Genomic DNA, 15,258 nt, shown 5'->3' on the forward strand with positions numbered 1-15,258 from the left:
ATTAAGGCACGAAAAAAATAAGAAAAATGTTTCTTAAGTAATTCTTTATTTTTTGTTGTTAAGGTGCATGTGTGATATTATCGTGGTTGTAAAGCATAGTTGCTCGAGTGTTTATTATGTGACACCGTTGTTTGCATTGTCGCTTTAAATGCCTCTCTGTATGTTCTCGTCTCTTTATTTTTTCATGTATGCGACAACGCAGTTAACTGTGTTGTAACTATGCTGCATATTGTTATATAATTCATGTTTCAACTGCATTCTGTTTGTGCGACATATTCAACAATTATTTTAAATAAATAAATTCTTAATTAATTACTTGATGACGAATACTGCAATTTACGAATTGTAGCCGGTGAGTATGAAAGGATGTACCCCTTGAAATTAACCTTCAGGATGACACCAGTTGCGAACTACTGTGACGTGGATAAGACAAGGCAAAACAAAAGGGAAACTGTATTTAGGTAATATATACAGAGAAAGTAGCCGAGATGGCGAGAGAACAACCACACGATACTCATCGATCCTTCGATCCTCGTCTTCATCCCCTACCTCGAGCCTTGTCCAATGTACGGGAATGGCTTGCAACAATATTATTTCCCAAAGTGGGGGACGGAATAGATGGGCGTTCCTGTTGCTTTCGTGCTTCGGCGCATAAAAGAGCGTTTTGTTAAGTGAGCGGACCAACGGCGCATTTTTACGTCAGGTTTGATGGCGCGTATCTCTCCAAAGCAAAGCCACTCTGGAAATTCATTACAAGTCGATACGCTTTGCAAGCTCACCGGCTACAATTCGCAAATCGTAGTATGTGCCGTAACATAATTAATTATGAAGTTAACTAGTAATTTTTGTTAATTAGTTAGGAATGCGTTTCGATTTCTCGTACAAGTAATGGACACCTCTCTGAACAATCCAGCCCTAATAATAGAATTATGTTATCTGCAACAGGCACTTTCTTTAATCATGTAAAACGTAAGAGTGATCGCCCCCTTACAGCTGGGCTTCTGTAATGTTGGAGATCAGTGATCGCAATTCTCTGTGAGAGGTCTTCATCATTAGAGTTTGTAGCGTCAGCTTCTGCTGCTGACGATTATAACGACAACAACGATAGTGACCACGGTGGTGCAAAGACGAAGCTATTTAGGTAAACCCGTTCCCATATGACAATTTTACCAGTTTTTGTCCTACCCACATCTTCCTCATACCATCCAAATCTTGGCCAATCCCGCGCAGTGGGTACGCGCTATCGAAGAAGGAAATCCAATCCAATCGCTGAAAGCGGCTCGAGTCGCGGTTAGTAAGCCCCGTTCCCTCGCTGCTGCACAGTTATTTCCCATAAGCTCCTTCGGGGCACAAGTTGTTCGCCGCCGGAACTTCGCGGGCAGAACAGCGCTCGGCCATTGTGTTTGGCTCCGGCGCCTCGCGGATACGACTTCGCGATGGTGCAGCGCCTGCGCACCGCAGCTGCTGGCGCGGCAACGAAAATATACTGGGCGGGGCCACTCCTCCCGCATAGACGGCAGTGTCAACAGCGAGCGCAAACGTCTCATGTGAGTTTGCGGTGGAGATGCTCTATTCCCGTACCGGCGTCGGCTAATAAATTCTTTCTTTTACGGCTCGGACGACCCGAAATAGCCCCGCTGCTGAGAAGCTCGCAGCGCGCGAGAAGGCAATGTTAAACACATAAGTGGGCGGAGGGGGCCGCCCGATGCACGCGCGGCTGAACACGGCGACTCGCGCCCGCCGCGCTGTCTTAAGGCTCGCACTGAATGCGTGCGTGTTTCCGCGCGGGTTGCAAGTGTTCTTTCTTTCGTGTTTTTTTTTTCATGTGTGCTTGTGTGTGTGAGTGTGTGAGTGGCAGGTGTGCTTTCCTTTCGCATCTCGAAGGACTTCTTGAGAACCGTCAAGGCCGCGATCCCGATCGGTGAGTCACTCGCCATTACGCCACGAAAGAAGCCAGGCTGGCCGCGGATAGCGCCATACGTGCATTGCAGGCAATGCTGCGGACGCTAGAAAGCCCTCTTTGATACAGTGCTCGCCACCACACTAGTGCCTCCCCCCCCCCCTCTGCAAAAATGAAAAGAAAAAGAAAAAGATCTCGAATATGAAAGAAAGACATGAGTATGCGTCACCTTATTCGACGTAGCAGTGTCGCATGCCTTTACGTCGCGGAACGTGACATTTTATTACGTGCGCCGCAGACCTGAACATTTTACCACCGAAGGAACGGAATGACACGTATACCTGCGCGATCAGCGTGCACAGCCAACGCCTGTAGCTCCCACGTACAGCAGGCCTGTGCACTCAGCTTTTTGACGCGATGCTACTTGGGCCGAGATTGTTTCCATTGCCAAGCCTGGCGTGACGCAGACGGTGACGTCAAAATCATTGCGAATTACGCCGGTGCGCCTCCATTAATTCTTGTGGCAGTCGGGCAAGGTAGCGTGACGTCACGTGTCGAAGTGCACACGCCTCGTGCTACCTATAGGAGGCGTTGGCACAGCGCGCCGCTTGCGCTCGCCATCAAAACGCAGTACGCGACGTACTGGTAGCGCGAAGGCCCAATAATAAGGCGTGATCTCACGTGACCTCACGTCCACACGATGTAGCTGTAACATGTAGTTACTCTGCAAATAGCGTCGCAGATAAAAACGCAACTGCCCTTCGAAGCCCGTGGAGTAAGTTGACCGGACTGCTTTCGTAGCTTCCGCAGCGTTGCCGGCTATGTTCCCAAGCGACAGCGCTTCGGTTCCCGGTTACTCCAAGCGTTCTCTCCTCCTCCTGCGTTCTCCATTCGGGCCACCATCTTTCGCGGAAGACAGCGTATCGCTGCATGATGCCGTTCGTAGGACTTGAGTCGCCTGGATTCGAGTTTATCCCTGTGTTCCCAGCCTCTATCATGGTGATAATGAGACAGGGTGCATAGTGAACCGTTTGGATGCTCGCTGAAGCGTGAGGCGAACCGCAAAATTGTTGACTCTTGGGCCAATTGGTGCATCGTGTGTCGTTGAGCGGTATAAGGGCTGAATGAAACGATGTCTACAGGACAGACGCTCTTCTTGAATAGTTTCCATAGAAGCGGAGGGCGCGTGCATGCGCATACAAAAGGCAGATAACAAGGCTCATACAGATACGCATGCAAAAGATTGAAAAAGAAAGCAACAGGAAAACCTAATACCTACAAGATAACTTAGTCATATGACTACATATCTTAGTCAAATTACTCAAGATAACTTAAGGTAAATAAGATACTAAGATAACAGACAGAGAGAGCTGGCTGGTGGTCGCCGGCGTATAGTATGCGTCTCGGCGCGTGCGCAAAGAGTGCTGTGCAAGCACGATGCGCGTGGGATCGCGCGCGACTGGTCAGCTGCCCGGCAGCGCTGCACGCTTTACATTCGTGCGTCCAGAATCACGATCCCCATGCCTCCTCAGAGCTGCACGTGGCCCGCAACATGGCCGGACTGTGCCTTGGACAGTTCGTTAAACTTCCATGAAGGGAAGGGGGTTCGATTAATTGAGTGAACGGGAGCACTAGCGTTACATTTTGTTCGTCTGTTGTCACGTTGCTGCCTCTTTCGTTCACTTCCTTTTTCCTTCTTTAGTGCCGCCATTGTTCTTTTGCCTTGCTTCCGTAATCCTACGTGCGCTGAATCCTATACGGCACCTACATTGCAGAACGATCAACAGTCTCATGTATTCAAAATGAACAGAAATGCGTGTTCATCACTGCGCATATGTTGCTTAGTCATCAAAGTTACCGGCGGAAAGAAAAATGCAGCTTGCCCTTGTCCAAGGGCACACCTTGTATGAGCCTTGCATGCGTAAACCCTTCGCGGGAAGAAAGAAAAGAAGGGAAAAAAAGGGAAAAAAGAACAAAGAGAAAAAAAAACGATGCCACGTACGGAGCCCATGATTGCTCCGAGACACTCCAAACTTCCTTTCCGTTGCAGAACTCTGCATTGCCTGCAGTTTCGCAGGTACGACATAATACAGCCAGAAGTCAGAAACACGCGTGCTGTTCACGTCTTCTTATTTTTTGGCTGAGACGTGCTTTTTTAACGAGCCGATCGAATGCACGGCAAATCGAGTCGACGTGGCGCTAAGATTACAGAACTCAGTTCAGAGTGCCACGTCATGTGCCACGCTGAACATGACGTGGCAGTCCTGTGCTGGGAAAACGCGCATGTGCGTGAGCGCGTGGTCCAGATGGATTGATTGCCGGCTACCACGTCAAGAGGACACAACCAAAACAAGCTGTGACAGACGAGTCGGCCCGTAGCGAACGCTTTCGTCTCGGCGACTGTTTTCACAAAGCGAAGCATGTCGGAGAGTCCGCGCCCACTGCCTGCGCGTTCCGAGTGTGCTTCTTCCCTGTCTCGGGAGTAAACGGTGCGAGCCGTGCCAAAAGAGAAGGCGAAGCAGCAGGCGCGCATCGCTAACCCCGAGACGCGCGTCAGTCGGTCGCCCGGGCGTTCAACCCGAGGCTCGCGTAGCTCCCCGGCGCTGCCGAGTCGCCAAAGGAGACGCTGCGTGCTCCGAAAGAGCAGCCCGGCGCCCAAAAACCGCACTGCTCGCCGTCGGCCGGTCTCGCCGCGCTGTTACACGTGGTTCAGTATAGTAGCGTGCAACACAAAGAGGAACTATAGGTTCGAACGCGGAGTCGCGAACCGGGCTGGACTAATGCGGCACTCTGCTTGTGGGATCCGTGAAAGGCTTTTTTTCTTCGGCAGCGCAGGAGGATATGTCAGTGGGACCGTTGCGGGGCGCCCGAGAGACTGAGCTTCACCAGTGGTGATTGCCTCGCAGCGTGCAAAGACGAAGGATTAGCTAGACAAGAAGGCGGCAACTACAGACGTTCACCGTGTTCTAAAGCCAACTAGCCCTCCAACGAGCTATAACGAGCTTTCCAACCGCATGGTATGAAATTCCATGCAACCACAGTGCCGAAAGTATACACATCCGCGATTTTCCGATTCCTCGACCGCCTTTTCCGTCCCTGTTAGACACTGATTACCAAGCTACTCCTCAACGAACTGCTCTGTGCATTCTTTCCGGTAGCACTGCGAAGAGAAATATTGAAAGTGCGTCGAGGGAGGGGGGTTGGGAGGAAGCGGACGCGTAAGTTTAAGTATTTTCGTGCATTCGGAGGGGCTGGTTAGGCTCGATGAATTGCGCGTGGAGAGCACGACGCGCTAACCCGCTCAGGGGAGAAACGGGATACCGCTCGTCAGACCGAGACTGCGGCTGCAGTGACTCGACGACGGAGAAACTGGGAGCCAGCATCGCAAAGCTCGAGAATGCGGAACGGGGGGGGGCCACTCTCAACTGGAGAGAGAGAGAGGAAGAGAGAACGCGAGAACAGAAAAATAATAATAAAATAAAAATAACACCCCGGTTGAGTCCACAGGCGGTGCGGTATAGGAATAGTTCGAGTGCCACGAAGACTGACGCAAGCGTCGCAGATATCGGCTTGCACCCAAGGCACGCTTTTCTTGCGACGGCACGCGCCTATAGTCTTTTCAGCAGGCAGAGGCTCAGAGGAGACTAGGCTTAAGGATGACTTTCCGTGACAACGAAGGGAAAGCTAGAGATCTCAGGAAGCGCTCTCTTGAAAAGGTACGACATTTGCGTTAGCTCAAGTTAGGAAAAACAGAACATAAACATCTCATTGAGAAGCACAAAATGAGGCAGTGTACTGCACTGAGTGTCAAAATACGACTTGATTTCCTGCGAATTCACTGCCGCACATGGGAGCCACGCTGATTCAGTTTCGGCAAACAGAAAGCGCGGTCAAACTCTGCCGGACTACTTCGCGTCGTAACACATGTGCAGAAGCTCCGGCACCCCCTGTAGCTTTCCTTTCATCCATGGCCGCAGAAAGTTGTCCGCCAGTGTAGCAGAGCCTCATTTAAAGCCACCTGGCATGGTACCTCCTATTCACTCTCACCATTGCGAACTGAAGTAAATATATGGTAAGTGACTGCAGTGTCAACAAATGTACGCACACGCGTTCGCGAAACGCGCAAGCTCAAGCAGAAGCTCCGGCACCCCAGTAGCTTTCCTTTCATGGCCGCAGAAAGTTGTCCGCCAGTGTAGCAGAGCCTCATTTGAAGCCACCTGGCATGGTACCTCCTATTCACGCTCACCATTGCGAACTGAAGTAAATATATGGTAAGTGACTGCAGTGTGAACAAAGGTACGCACCCGCGTTCGCGAACAGCGCAAGCTCAACTGGGGCGCTACGGTGCACGGCAGACGATTGGATAACAAATTAAATAATGTTACTGCGACGTACAGGCATTGGACGTTACCTCTCGGGTACATTTAGTGCGTAAACCTGGCGAACCAGCATATTGTGCTTGACAAGAGTTGGCGAGCGCAGGTACTACAGTTTCCGTTTTTTCACAATTACGTAGAAAGAACTTGCCGTATAGACTCGCGTAAGGGCCACACCCTCCAACTTGACAGCACAAAATTTGGGTCAAAAATTTTCTATCGGAGAAGCAATCGCGTTCGGTGTCCCGATGCCGCGCGCGCGCGCATCGGCGAATTTCTGCGCGCTGCGCACTTCCCCGTGTCCCTACTAGATGGCGAGAGCTGCGAGTCGACCTCTGATGCAATGGTACATTCGGCGATCCGGGATGTGCAGCTGTCGCCGGACAAAAAAAAAAAAAGAAAAAGAAGAAGAAGAAGAAAGGAAAAAAAAAAGGTTCGTTCCCGTGTAAAGGCCGCACCTCGTGAAAACTGAAAAATAAGTGCGGCCCGTACACGAGTCTATACGGTAATCGTGCGCAATCTCTCGGAACAAATGCCAGCCTTGTATATTTGTTTCGTTGACAAAATTCCACTCGGATAGGAAGACGCACAGCGTCAAGGAGCGAAGGTCACGTGAATGAGAAGCGCGGCACTTCGTCAGGGGAATGTGGCCGTTATACGTCATGTGGAAAATGTCGCCACTCGGTCGCTCTCCGCTCATGACTGGGAGACATTTTCATTTGACACTGCTTGCGTCAAAAGAGGCGAGCGTTTCCGTCGCGCTATCGTCTTAATTGGATTGACGCACACGCTTTGGCAACCGCTACGATATACACTCAGATATTCCCGAGAGGCGTTACCGTTACCGCATATATATACCAACCGCCAGCCGCATACGCGCACCTCTCCTGTAAAGAGCAGAAATAAAGTTTATCACCACCACCACCGACTAATCTGTGTTGCGCATATGCAGATTGCATTTGGCCGGGGCGAGGCGTGAACCGAATTGGCGAACCGAAATGTCACGTTTCTGTACCTTCCACTGCAGCTTGTCGGCTTTGCTTCCCCTATTCTGGCGACGGAGGCGTGCATCGGCATTAGGAAAGCTTTGATGACGGGCGATCCGCTCTCAGCAGACGGTTCGCAGTGTGTCGCGAACACGGCAGCTGTATGTATGCCGGCCCGCTGAATATTGTAATCGTGCCACTTGCGATGCGGTGTGACGTAAGAAGCTCCGCTGGTGTATCTCGTTGGCGCTTGCCGGCGACTGCTGTCACTTGTCGCGTTTACGCACACAGACGAATATATTCGTCGTTGCAATAAACGATAAGCATTCCTTTAAACAAGCGTTCGCTAAGGTTATGTGAATAGCCGCCAGTATTTTCGCGGCCGACTGCTTGTTGCATCGTCACTGTTTTGTAATTTGCTTTAGGTTTGTTCTCTATAGAGAACAAACCTAAAGCAAATTGACTAAGCAAGTGACTAAATGACGTATACGTCATTTAGTCACTAGATAATATTGTGTTAGCAGCTACGTTCTTTTGTGTATACTTTGAACTATTTCGCATTTCCTTGTTTCTTGATAATTGTTTATAACCAATCCCATCTGTAATGCCTTTGGCCCTGAGGGAATACGAAAGAAATGAAATAAATAAATTTGAGTCTGCTGTGCACAAAGCACACATTGTACTCCAGGGTGCTTCGTTAGAATAGGCGCAGCCTAATTATCGGGGTAATCAGCGTATGCGACTGCTCAGCGATGAAAAGTTGTACAAAAAAAGACCTGCAAAAGTTAAAAACCTGGCTCCGATGGGATTCACACCGGTGTTTGTGAACAGACCCTGGGCCGAATTCACAAAGCTTTTCTTTCGTAATTAGCGCTCATTGCCATGGACTGGGCGTTTTGACTAATAATGTCTGCGGCATTATAGTATTGGTTGGAATTAGGTTTTACAAACGATTCTAGCGTAAGATCGTTTTGTGAAACACAGGCAACAGTTTCTTGGAACAGACGCATAGCCCTTTTCAGGAGAACGCGCGACTTCACTACGGTGGGGGAGTAAACAGTGCCACGTGATTTCGTCAAAACGTGTTCAAGTGGGGTACGATCGTCCTTTGCCGCGTCGTATAATAACAACGCACATTTCCGCACTGCACCATACTGCCGTAATGACAACGCATACCTCAGAGTGATTCGAGTGTGCACATACGCCTGAGGGTATATGTTTGCCCGAACTGCACACGTCTGTTTGAACAATGTCTGTCTGTCCCAGTAGAAAGCACGTGATTTAAGAGGCAGACACTGAATGGGCTCTAGGCATTGAAAAAGGCAGGCGGCAGCTGCAGTGTGAACTCGCGTACCTTGATGGGCCCTTCCCTGCGCTGAGCCGATATTGAAAGCAGTGTGGAATGTTTTCGACTGAACATGACGTCACAACGAGACCAAGCGATCCCACTATATCTTACTAACGACACGATGACGCTCTTGAGGAAGGAGTGGTCGGAGTACTGTTGCAGTATGCGAAGTGACACGAAAAAAAAAAAAGGATACTAGAAGAGGCGGGTCTCCGTATAGATGCGCAAGCTCTCGATGACGCCACTTCGAGCTTTGAACTCAACTGCTCTTCTTCCTTCTTTCTTTTTCTTTTCTTCTTTTTAAATGAGTCCCCACCAAGAAGGTTAACGTGCTCGGTCTGCACGGTGTAGCTCCAGGTGACCAGTGTACAGTCAACCGCAAAGTTATACGGACCGCGCGATCTCGTTGAGGGCTTCGCATGCATCTCGGCGGCCTCGTATGAAGCAACTTGGCATTCGAAATTCGAGCCTGTACTGTTACGTGCGAACAACATGGTGGTGTGCGGTTTTATTGACTGTATACGATGAGGAACTGTCGTAAACAGAACGTTTTCTTATAAATCCCGTCTTCCTCGAATTTGTGCTGTAGGCTGTGTACGCTGCTGCTCCGCTTTATGTGATGGGTGCGCCGAGTCGAACAGCGGCGTCTTCGTCGTCGTGGTGATCGGTTGTTTTGCTACATAAATGATGGAAAGGAGGATGCGAAGGAAAAATTCGGGCTGACCCCGCTCTAACTGCCTGACCTTGGCCATTGACATCTGAGCGGCGGTCAGCGGTGAGGGTATTGTGGCAGGGAACATAGGGGACAAAAAAAAAAAAAAACAGGACAGATAGCGGACTGTGTGTATTGGCTATCTACTCACTTACGCACAGTTCGCCACTGAGTGAATAGTTCCACCTTAGCTCGCTTCTCACGTACATCACAGCGGGCGGTACGACTCGGTTGTGGAACTGAAACCTGCGCTCGGCCCAACACTTCACACGTCAGGAACAACTGTGCAAGAGGCGCTGTTCTAGCGCGGGGCGCAAAAGGCAGCAGCGGAACGCCTGCAACGCGTAAAGCCCGGAGGCGGGGAAGATGGGTTTTTCCTGACTTTTACGGCCGCCTGTAGCGGAGGCGCGTGGGTGCGAGTAAAACAACCGAGTTCGGAAATAGCCGTCCACGGATTCGTAAATAACGGCTCCACACACGCACGTCATATATATATATATATATATATATATATATATATATATATATATATATATATATAATCATACACCGCATGTCTCTTCCACCTTGTGTGTACGTGCGTGTGTGGCATTTGTGTGCGTTTGTTCACTGAGAAAAGCAAGCACGTCGTGCGGGGCCCGTTCCATTTCTCTCGTTCTTTTTTTTTTTTCTTTCACAAACCCCATTGTCTTTGTCCCTGGTTCTTCGCAGTGTGACGGCCAAGTCTATTCCTGTCATCTAGGTTCGCGTTGCATCTGCAGCGTCTCCTTCAAGAGCAGCGGTCCCCTCCTTTCTCTCTCTCTCTACCACTCTGTCGTTTCTCCTTTGCATTCTTCCCAGTCAGTCCTTTTCATTCACACCCTTTCGTCGCGCGTGTAAAGTGAGGTCCTCCCGTTAGCCTAAATATAATCGTCGCCTGTCCTTCGCGCGAAGTTTCTTAGCCAGAGACGCGCTTGAAAGTGATCGGTCGCAGCCCGTTCGTTTGTTATCACCCAGTCGCTTATTGTGCGGCTCGTTCCCCGTTCTCATCTTCTTTTCTTAAGGATCGCTCTCACTGCGTGATCTTTATGTTTTCATAATCCAAAGAAAGAGAGAGAGATGAAGAGGAAAGGCAGGGAGGTTAACCAGATATCAGTCTCCGGTTTGTTACCCTACACTGGGGATGAGAGATAGGGATTAGAAAGAGGATAGAGAGGAAAGCGTTAAAAAGAAAACACGCACGCACAGAGACACACACACAAAAGGCACTCCAGTTAGAGGCGTTCACAAAGGCCGGTATAGATCGCAAAAAGCGCAATAGCGCTTGCACGGCCTTCTCCTGTGACGTTAGGTCCTTTCGATGGTGTAGAATTCTTTTTTTGGTCGTTGGTCGTTCAGCTGGTCAAGTTCTTCGCGAAGGTATTCCCTCTGTGGACTGTACTGCGGGCAGGCGCACAAAATATGGCCAATCGATCCTTCATGGCCGCAGTTGTCACAGGTTGCGGTGTCGGTCATCCCTATGCGGAACACCTAGGCTTTGGTAAAGGCAACGCACAACCACAGTCGATACAAAAGCGTGGTGTCTCCACAGCAAAGCTTTGATGGTCATAATCCAATTTCCGCATTTTCTTTACTACGCTAAGCAGTTTTGAGCTAGACGCTGCGTCATCCCTGTAACATTCGGAAACCAAAATAAAGCTTAGCATGATCTCGCCCGCTCGTTGCCGGTACACGAAGTGACAACGCGCTGGCGTTCAAGTTGAGATCAGTCTTGATCATTGCTTGCATGTAGATCGATCGCCTGGTTGTAAAGCTGGGGTCGCTTGCTCACTTGAAGGGGGCGCAGGTTATAATGGAGTTGCTTGGCGCGATCGCTATCCGCCGCGGTAGCTCAGCGGGTATGGGGTCCCGCTGACTGAGCTCGAGGTCGTGGGCTTGATCCCGGCCGCGGCGATTGCATTCCGATCGGAGTGGAATTTAAAAAAGAAAGCACGAAAAAAAAAAAAGCTGGTGTACTAGAGATTACGGCAGGCGCACGTGGAGGAACCTCAAGTTGCCAAATTTCTTTCTTTCGTTCTTTCTTTCGTTCTATCTTTCGTTCGTTCTTTCTTTCGTTCTTTCGTTCGTTCTTTCGTTCTTTCTTTCTTTCTTTCTTTCTTTCATTCTTTCTTTCGTTCTTTCGTTCTTCCTTCCTCCCTTTCTTTCTTTCTTTCTTTCGTTCTTTCGTTCGTTCGTTCAAGACATTCCTTACAGAAATGCCGTGGGGGACGGGACAAAAGGCAGTAAACGTGCCTGACTGGGCCGCCCCACCCTTCGAAGCTGCGGTCACACAACCACATAATTGCAATGACAAAAAATATAGAGTAGAATGCGACAATTTGAAACATGGTAAAATTTAGATATCAATAATTTTTTCTTACATCAATAACACATGAATACAAGTACATACAGGTACATGGTACCGGTATGTCGACGCAGCAGTCGTCCAGGTACAGATCACATATAGGACTTTCACAATGAAAACAAGGACTCGCAGATAAATGGAAACCAACTAAGATCAGTCAGGCACTATCTTTAGATTGTGTCGATAAAAATTTTCCAAAGCTTTCTTTCTGAGTTTCTGCACCGAAGTAGCTGTAAGGAGTGCTTCAGCTATTTCCGAATATTCGTTTTTAATCCGGATGCCCGTAACTTTTCATTCGGGAGAGTCAATTAACTTAGCTATGGAGGAGCTTTCGTACGGGATCGACGGTACCTTGGCCAGCAGGCGCGTAGCATCGGTGTTGACCAGGGCTGCTATCTTGTACACGTTCGAAAAGCCGACGTTCGATTTCGCCTCGCGCGATTGTCCAGGCTGCGCCGATATCGCGGCCTAGGCCAATCTAGTCCAATCGCGTGAGGCGAAATCGAACGTCGGCTTTTCGAACGTGTACAAGATAGCGGCCCTGGGTTCGATGTCTGCGAAGCTGGAGTTATTGCGTGCGGCCAGCTTGGCGCTCAGCTATTCTCCTCTCCCTCCCCCCTTCTCCTTTTCCGCCAAGTTGCGCAGACAGTTTACGTACATACTCCCTCTCTCGCGACCGAGCACCGACCATAGTCTTTTCCGCAAGTATGCTTGTACGATGTATGCGGCCAGAGGCGTGGCGCGGCTTCCAGAGGCCCGGTTTAGGGTTCGCCGCGTCGCGGATGTCGCTGGTGTCCGTCACCAACCGCGGTCCAACACCCTCGGAGAAGCGGGCGTTGACGGACGAGGACGGTGCACCCCGCTCCTACTTCCTCCTTTTCACCCTTACGTGCTCGGGGTCTCCGCGTGCCATTTCCTTCCGGTGAAACGAGGCGGCAGGAGAGCAGGAGACTGCGTGGGCAATTGACGTCATAACGTGGAAGGACGCGCCAAGCTAAGCTAGCTGTTCGCTCTTAGGAAGCGGACTCGGGGCGGGGGGTAGGGGGGAGGGAGGGGGAGGCGTAGCGTGAGACCCATAGCCCAGTTGACTGTTTCACCGTTTCAACTCTCCGGCGGCAAGCAGAAATCGGTTTGACGTTTCCTGCTCCGCTGCAAGTGAACGCTGCCGCTCTCACCGTTCAGAGGGGAGACATTTCTTTCTCTGCCGTTTTCTTTTCCCCTTCCTTTTGAATGAAAGAAACTTTATTGCTTCAGCAATAAGAGCCTCCGAAAACTATATCTAGCCCGCGAAAGTTTTTTTGACGACCAGTGAAACAGGTCTTTATCACTCCAGAAAGCTAACATTATCCAATAGCCGTCTCTCTCTCTCTCTCTCTCTCTCTCTCTCTCTCTCTCTCTCTCTCTCTCTCTCTCTCTCTCTCTCTCTCTCTCCTCTCTCTCTCTCTCTCTCTCTCTCTCTCTCTCTCTCTCTCTCTCTCTCTCTCATTTGTTCTTTCTACTCACCGTGCTCCGCTCTTCCATGTAGGGAAGCAAACCGAATTTCACCCTCCGGTTAACCTCACTGCCTTTCCCATTTCTTTTCTTTTTCTCTCATTCTCTCTCTTTATCGATTCTCTATCCTTAACGCTCCCCCGTTGCAAATAAAATTCGAATGCTCAACGGCTCCGCAGCGACAGAAACACGATGGAATAGAAACGCAGAACAGACGGGGCACTCCACGCGTGTCAGTATTCTACCAACTTCGTCTCTATATACAGCGCACCAGTCCGTTCGTTAATCGCGAGCCAAGCGTGCTTGCGACCAAGTTATGCATGCATTATAAGGGAAGGCGGTCGCGCCCATTTACATAGCACGTGAGCGCGGTGGTTCCGCAGCCGTTCACGAGTGCACAGTGGCGACGGCGACGTACCGTGAAACTCGTGCCGCAGCTTCGCGATCTCGTTTCGCTGCTCTTCCTCCCGGGGTCCCTCGACGGCCATGAAGACGGCGCCGCCGATCACCACGTACACGATGAACACCACCAGCAGGGCGAGCACCTCGCGCTTGCTCATCGTCACCGCCTGCGTGTCACAAGCACAACACCGTCAACAGACTGTATATAGTAGTTGATCGCGCTATAGCATACGCATGTCTGGCTGGCGCACACCGACCGAATTATTACTGCGAAAGCACTATGCACCCCACGAGGCAGAGAAGCCCTCGTTGGCCGCGACGAGGGGTAACGAAAATCATCATCATCAGTGACGTCATCGGCGTCTTGTATGAAGTCGGTAGTAATACAGAATTAAAGGTAGAATAACTTAGAGCAAGGTGACTTAAGGTGCAGCAAACTGAATTAAGGTGAACGAAAGTGAATCGAGGTGGATTAAACTCGATTAAGCTGGATTAAGGTTGGTACAAATGGATGGTACAAATGCAAGGTGGATTAAAGTGGTTTAAGGTGAATTAACATGGACTAACGTGGTTAGCGTGTTATTCCCCACTTTCTAGACAACAACAACAACAATAACAGCAGCTTCTGGTGCACTCACCGAGTGAAATCTAAATTGACTTTTCGGAACCTGTTCATCATTCACAAACGTGAACTAACCTTTGACTCGGTCGGTGACCAGAAGCGGCGTTAGTGTTTTTTCTGAGACGTATACCCTACCAGATAAGTTTCCGTTGAAATATTACGTATAGTTCTCCTGTATTTAATAGCAAGGATTCATTTCGCCGATGGGTATGGTGAACAGAAACAGCGCGGGTGCTTTGGCCGTCTGGCATATTGGGAAAGTATACGCTGCCCTCTCGACCCGGACAGTTTGGGAACGCGTCAACCGCAAAAGCACCAGTAACATTGTCGCAACCCAATGCATCCTCTATCTAGCCAAAACGTTCAGTGGACACTTCCCCATATACGAACCACCCGTAGCAACCACAATTCCATCCGAAGTCGCGAGGACGTTGAACTTTTCTGCCAATTCAGCGCCCCGAAAACTTTTAAGGTTGTGCGTAACTTCGTCTTCAGGGCTTCCTTCATTATTATTTCAAGTTCTTTCGTTATTATTTCAGGTTCAACATTGTTTCTCGTTTGTGATACAGCTCTTCCGAGCAGTTCAACATTTCATCACGAGTCTACAATGTTGGTCTACATTTGGCCGCGGTTCAAGTATATCGGGATCAGAATAGAATACACCGGTTTTAACGCAACCAGTACCGAGTCTGGAGATGTGACAGATGTTCAACGCGCTTACGATTTCGTTTTTAAAAAAAAATAAACGATTGTCCCTTCGTGCAGCGGTCTTGGCAGATCGCCTCGTGCCATGTGCCATTCCCTTCTGGCTGTGTTCTGTGTAAGGTGTGGGCATCGTGCGAACGCGTCGCTCGGGGTGTGTGTCACCCGTCTCTGTTGGGGCAGTGCGGGCCCCTCGCGAACTTCGCACTTGACGGGCTGGGGCATATATCGCTGGGGAGGCTGAGTGCCGAAGGTGTTCTTCGAGCATATCCCCCTCCGACCTTCCCTCCCTCCCTTCTTCCTTCACCCCACCTTCGCAGGCACGCCGGTGAGTCG

General features: G+C 49.9%; 1 protein-coding gene across 2 annotated transcripts in view; it reads right to left on the bottom strand.

Annotated features, from left to right (window-relative positions):
• Positions 1-15,258, bottom strand: part of LOC142588325 (open rectifier potassium channel protein 1-like) — a 118,249-nt gene that overhangs the window by 46,100 nt on the left and 56,891 nt on the right. For both annotated transcript variants that reach the window (XM_075699936.1, XM_075699935.1), the window contains exon 2: positions 13,615-13,765. In XM_075699936.1, coding sequence (XP_075556051.1) covers positions 13,615-13,765 — 151 coding nt within the window. The remainder of the gene's footprint in view (positions 1-13,614; positions 13,766-15,258) is intronic.

The sequence above is a fragment of the Dermacentor variabilis genome, chromosome 7 (genome assembly GCF_050947875.1).
Source record: "Dermacentor variabilis isolate Ectoservices chromosome 7, ASM5094787v1, whole genome shotgun sequence".
Taxonomy (NCBI): Eukaryota; Metazoa; Arthropoda; class Arachnida; order Ixodida; family Ixodidae; genus Dermacentor; species Dermacentor variabilis.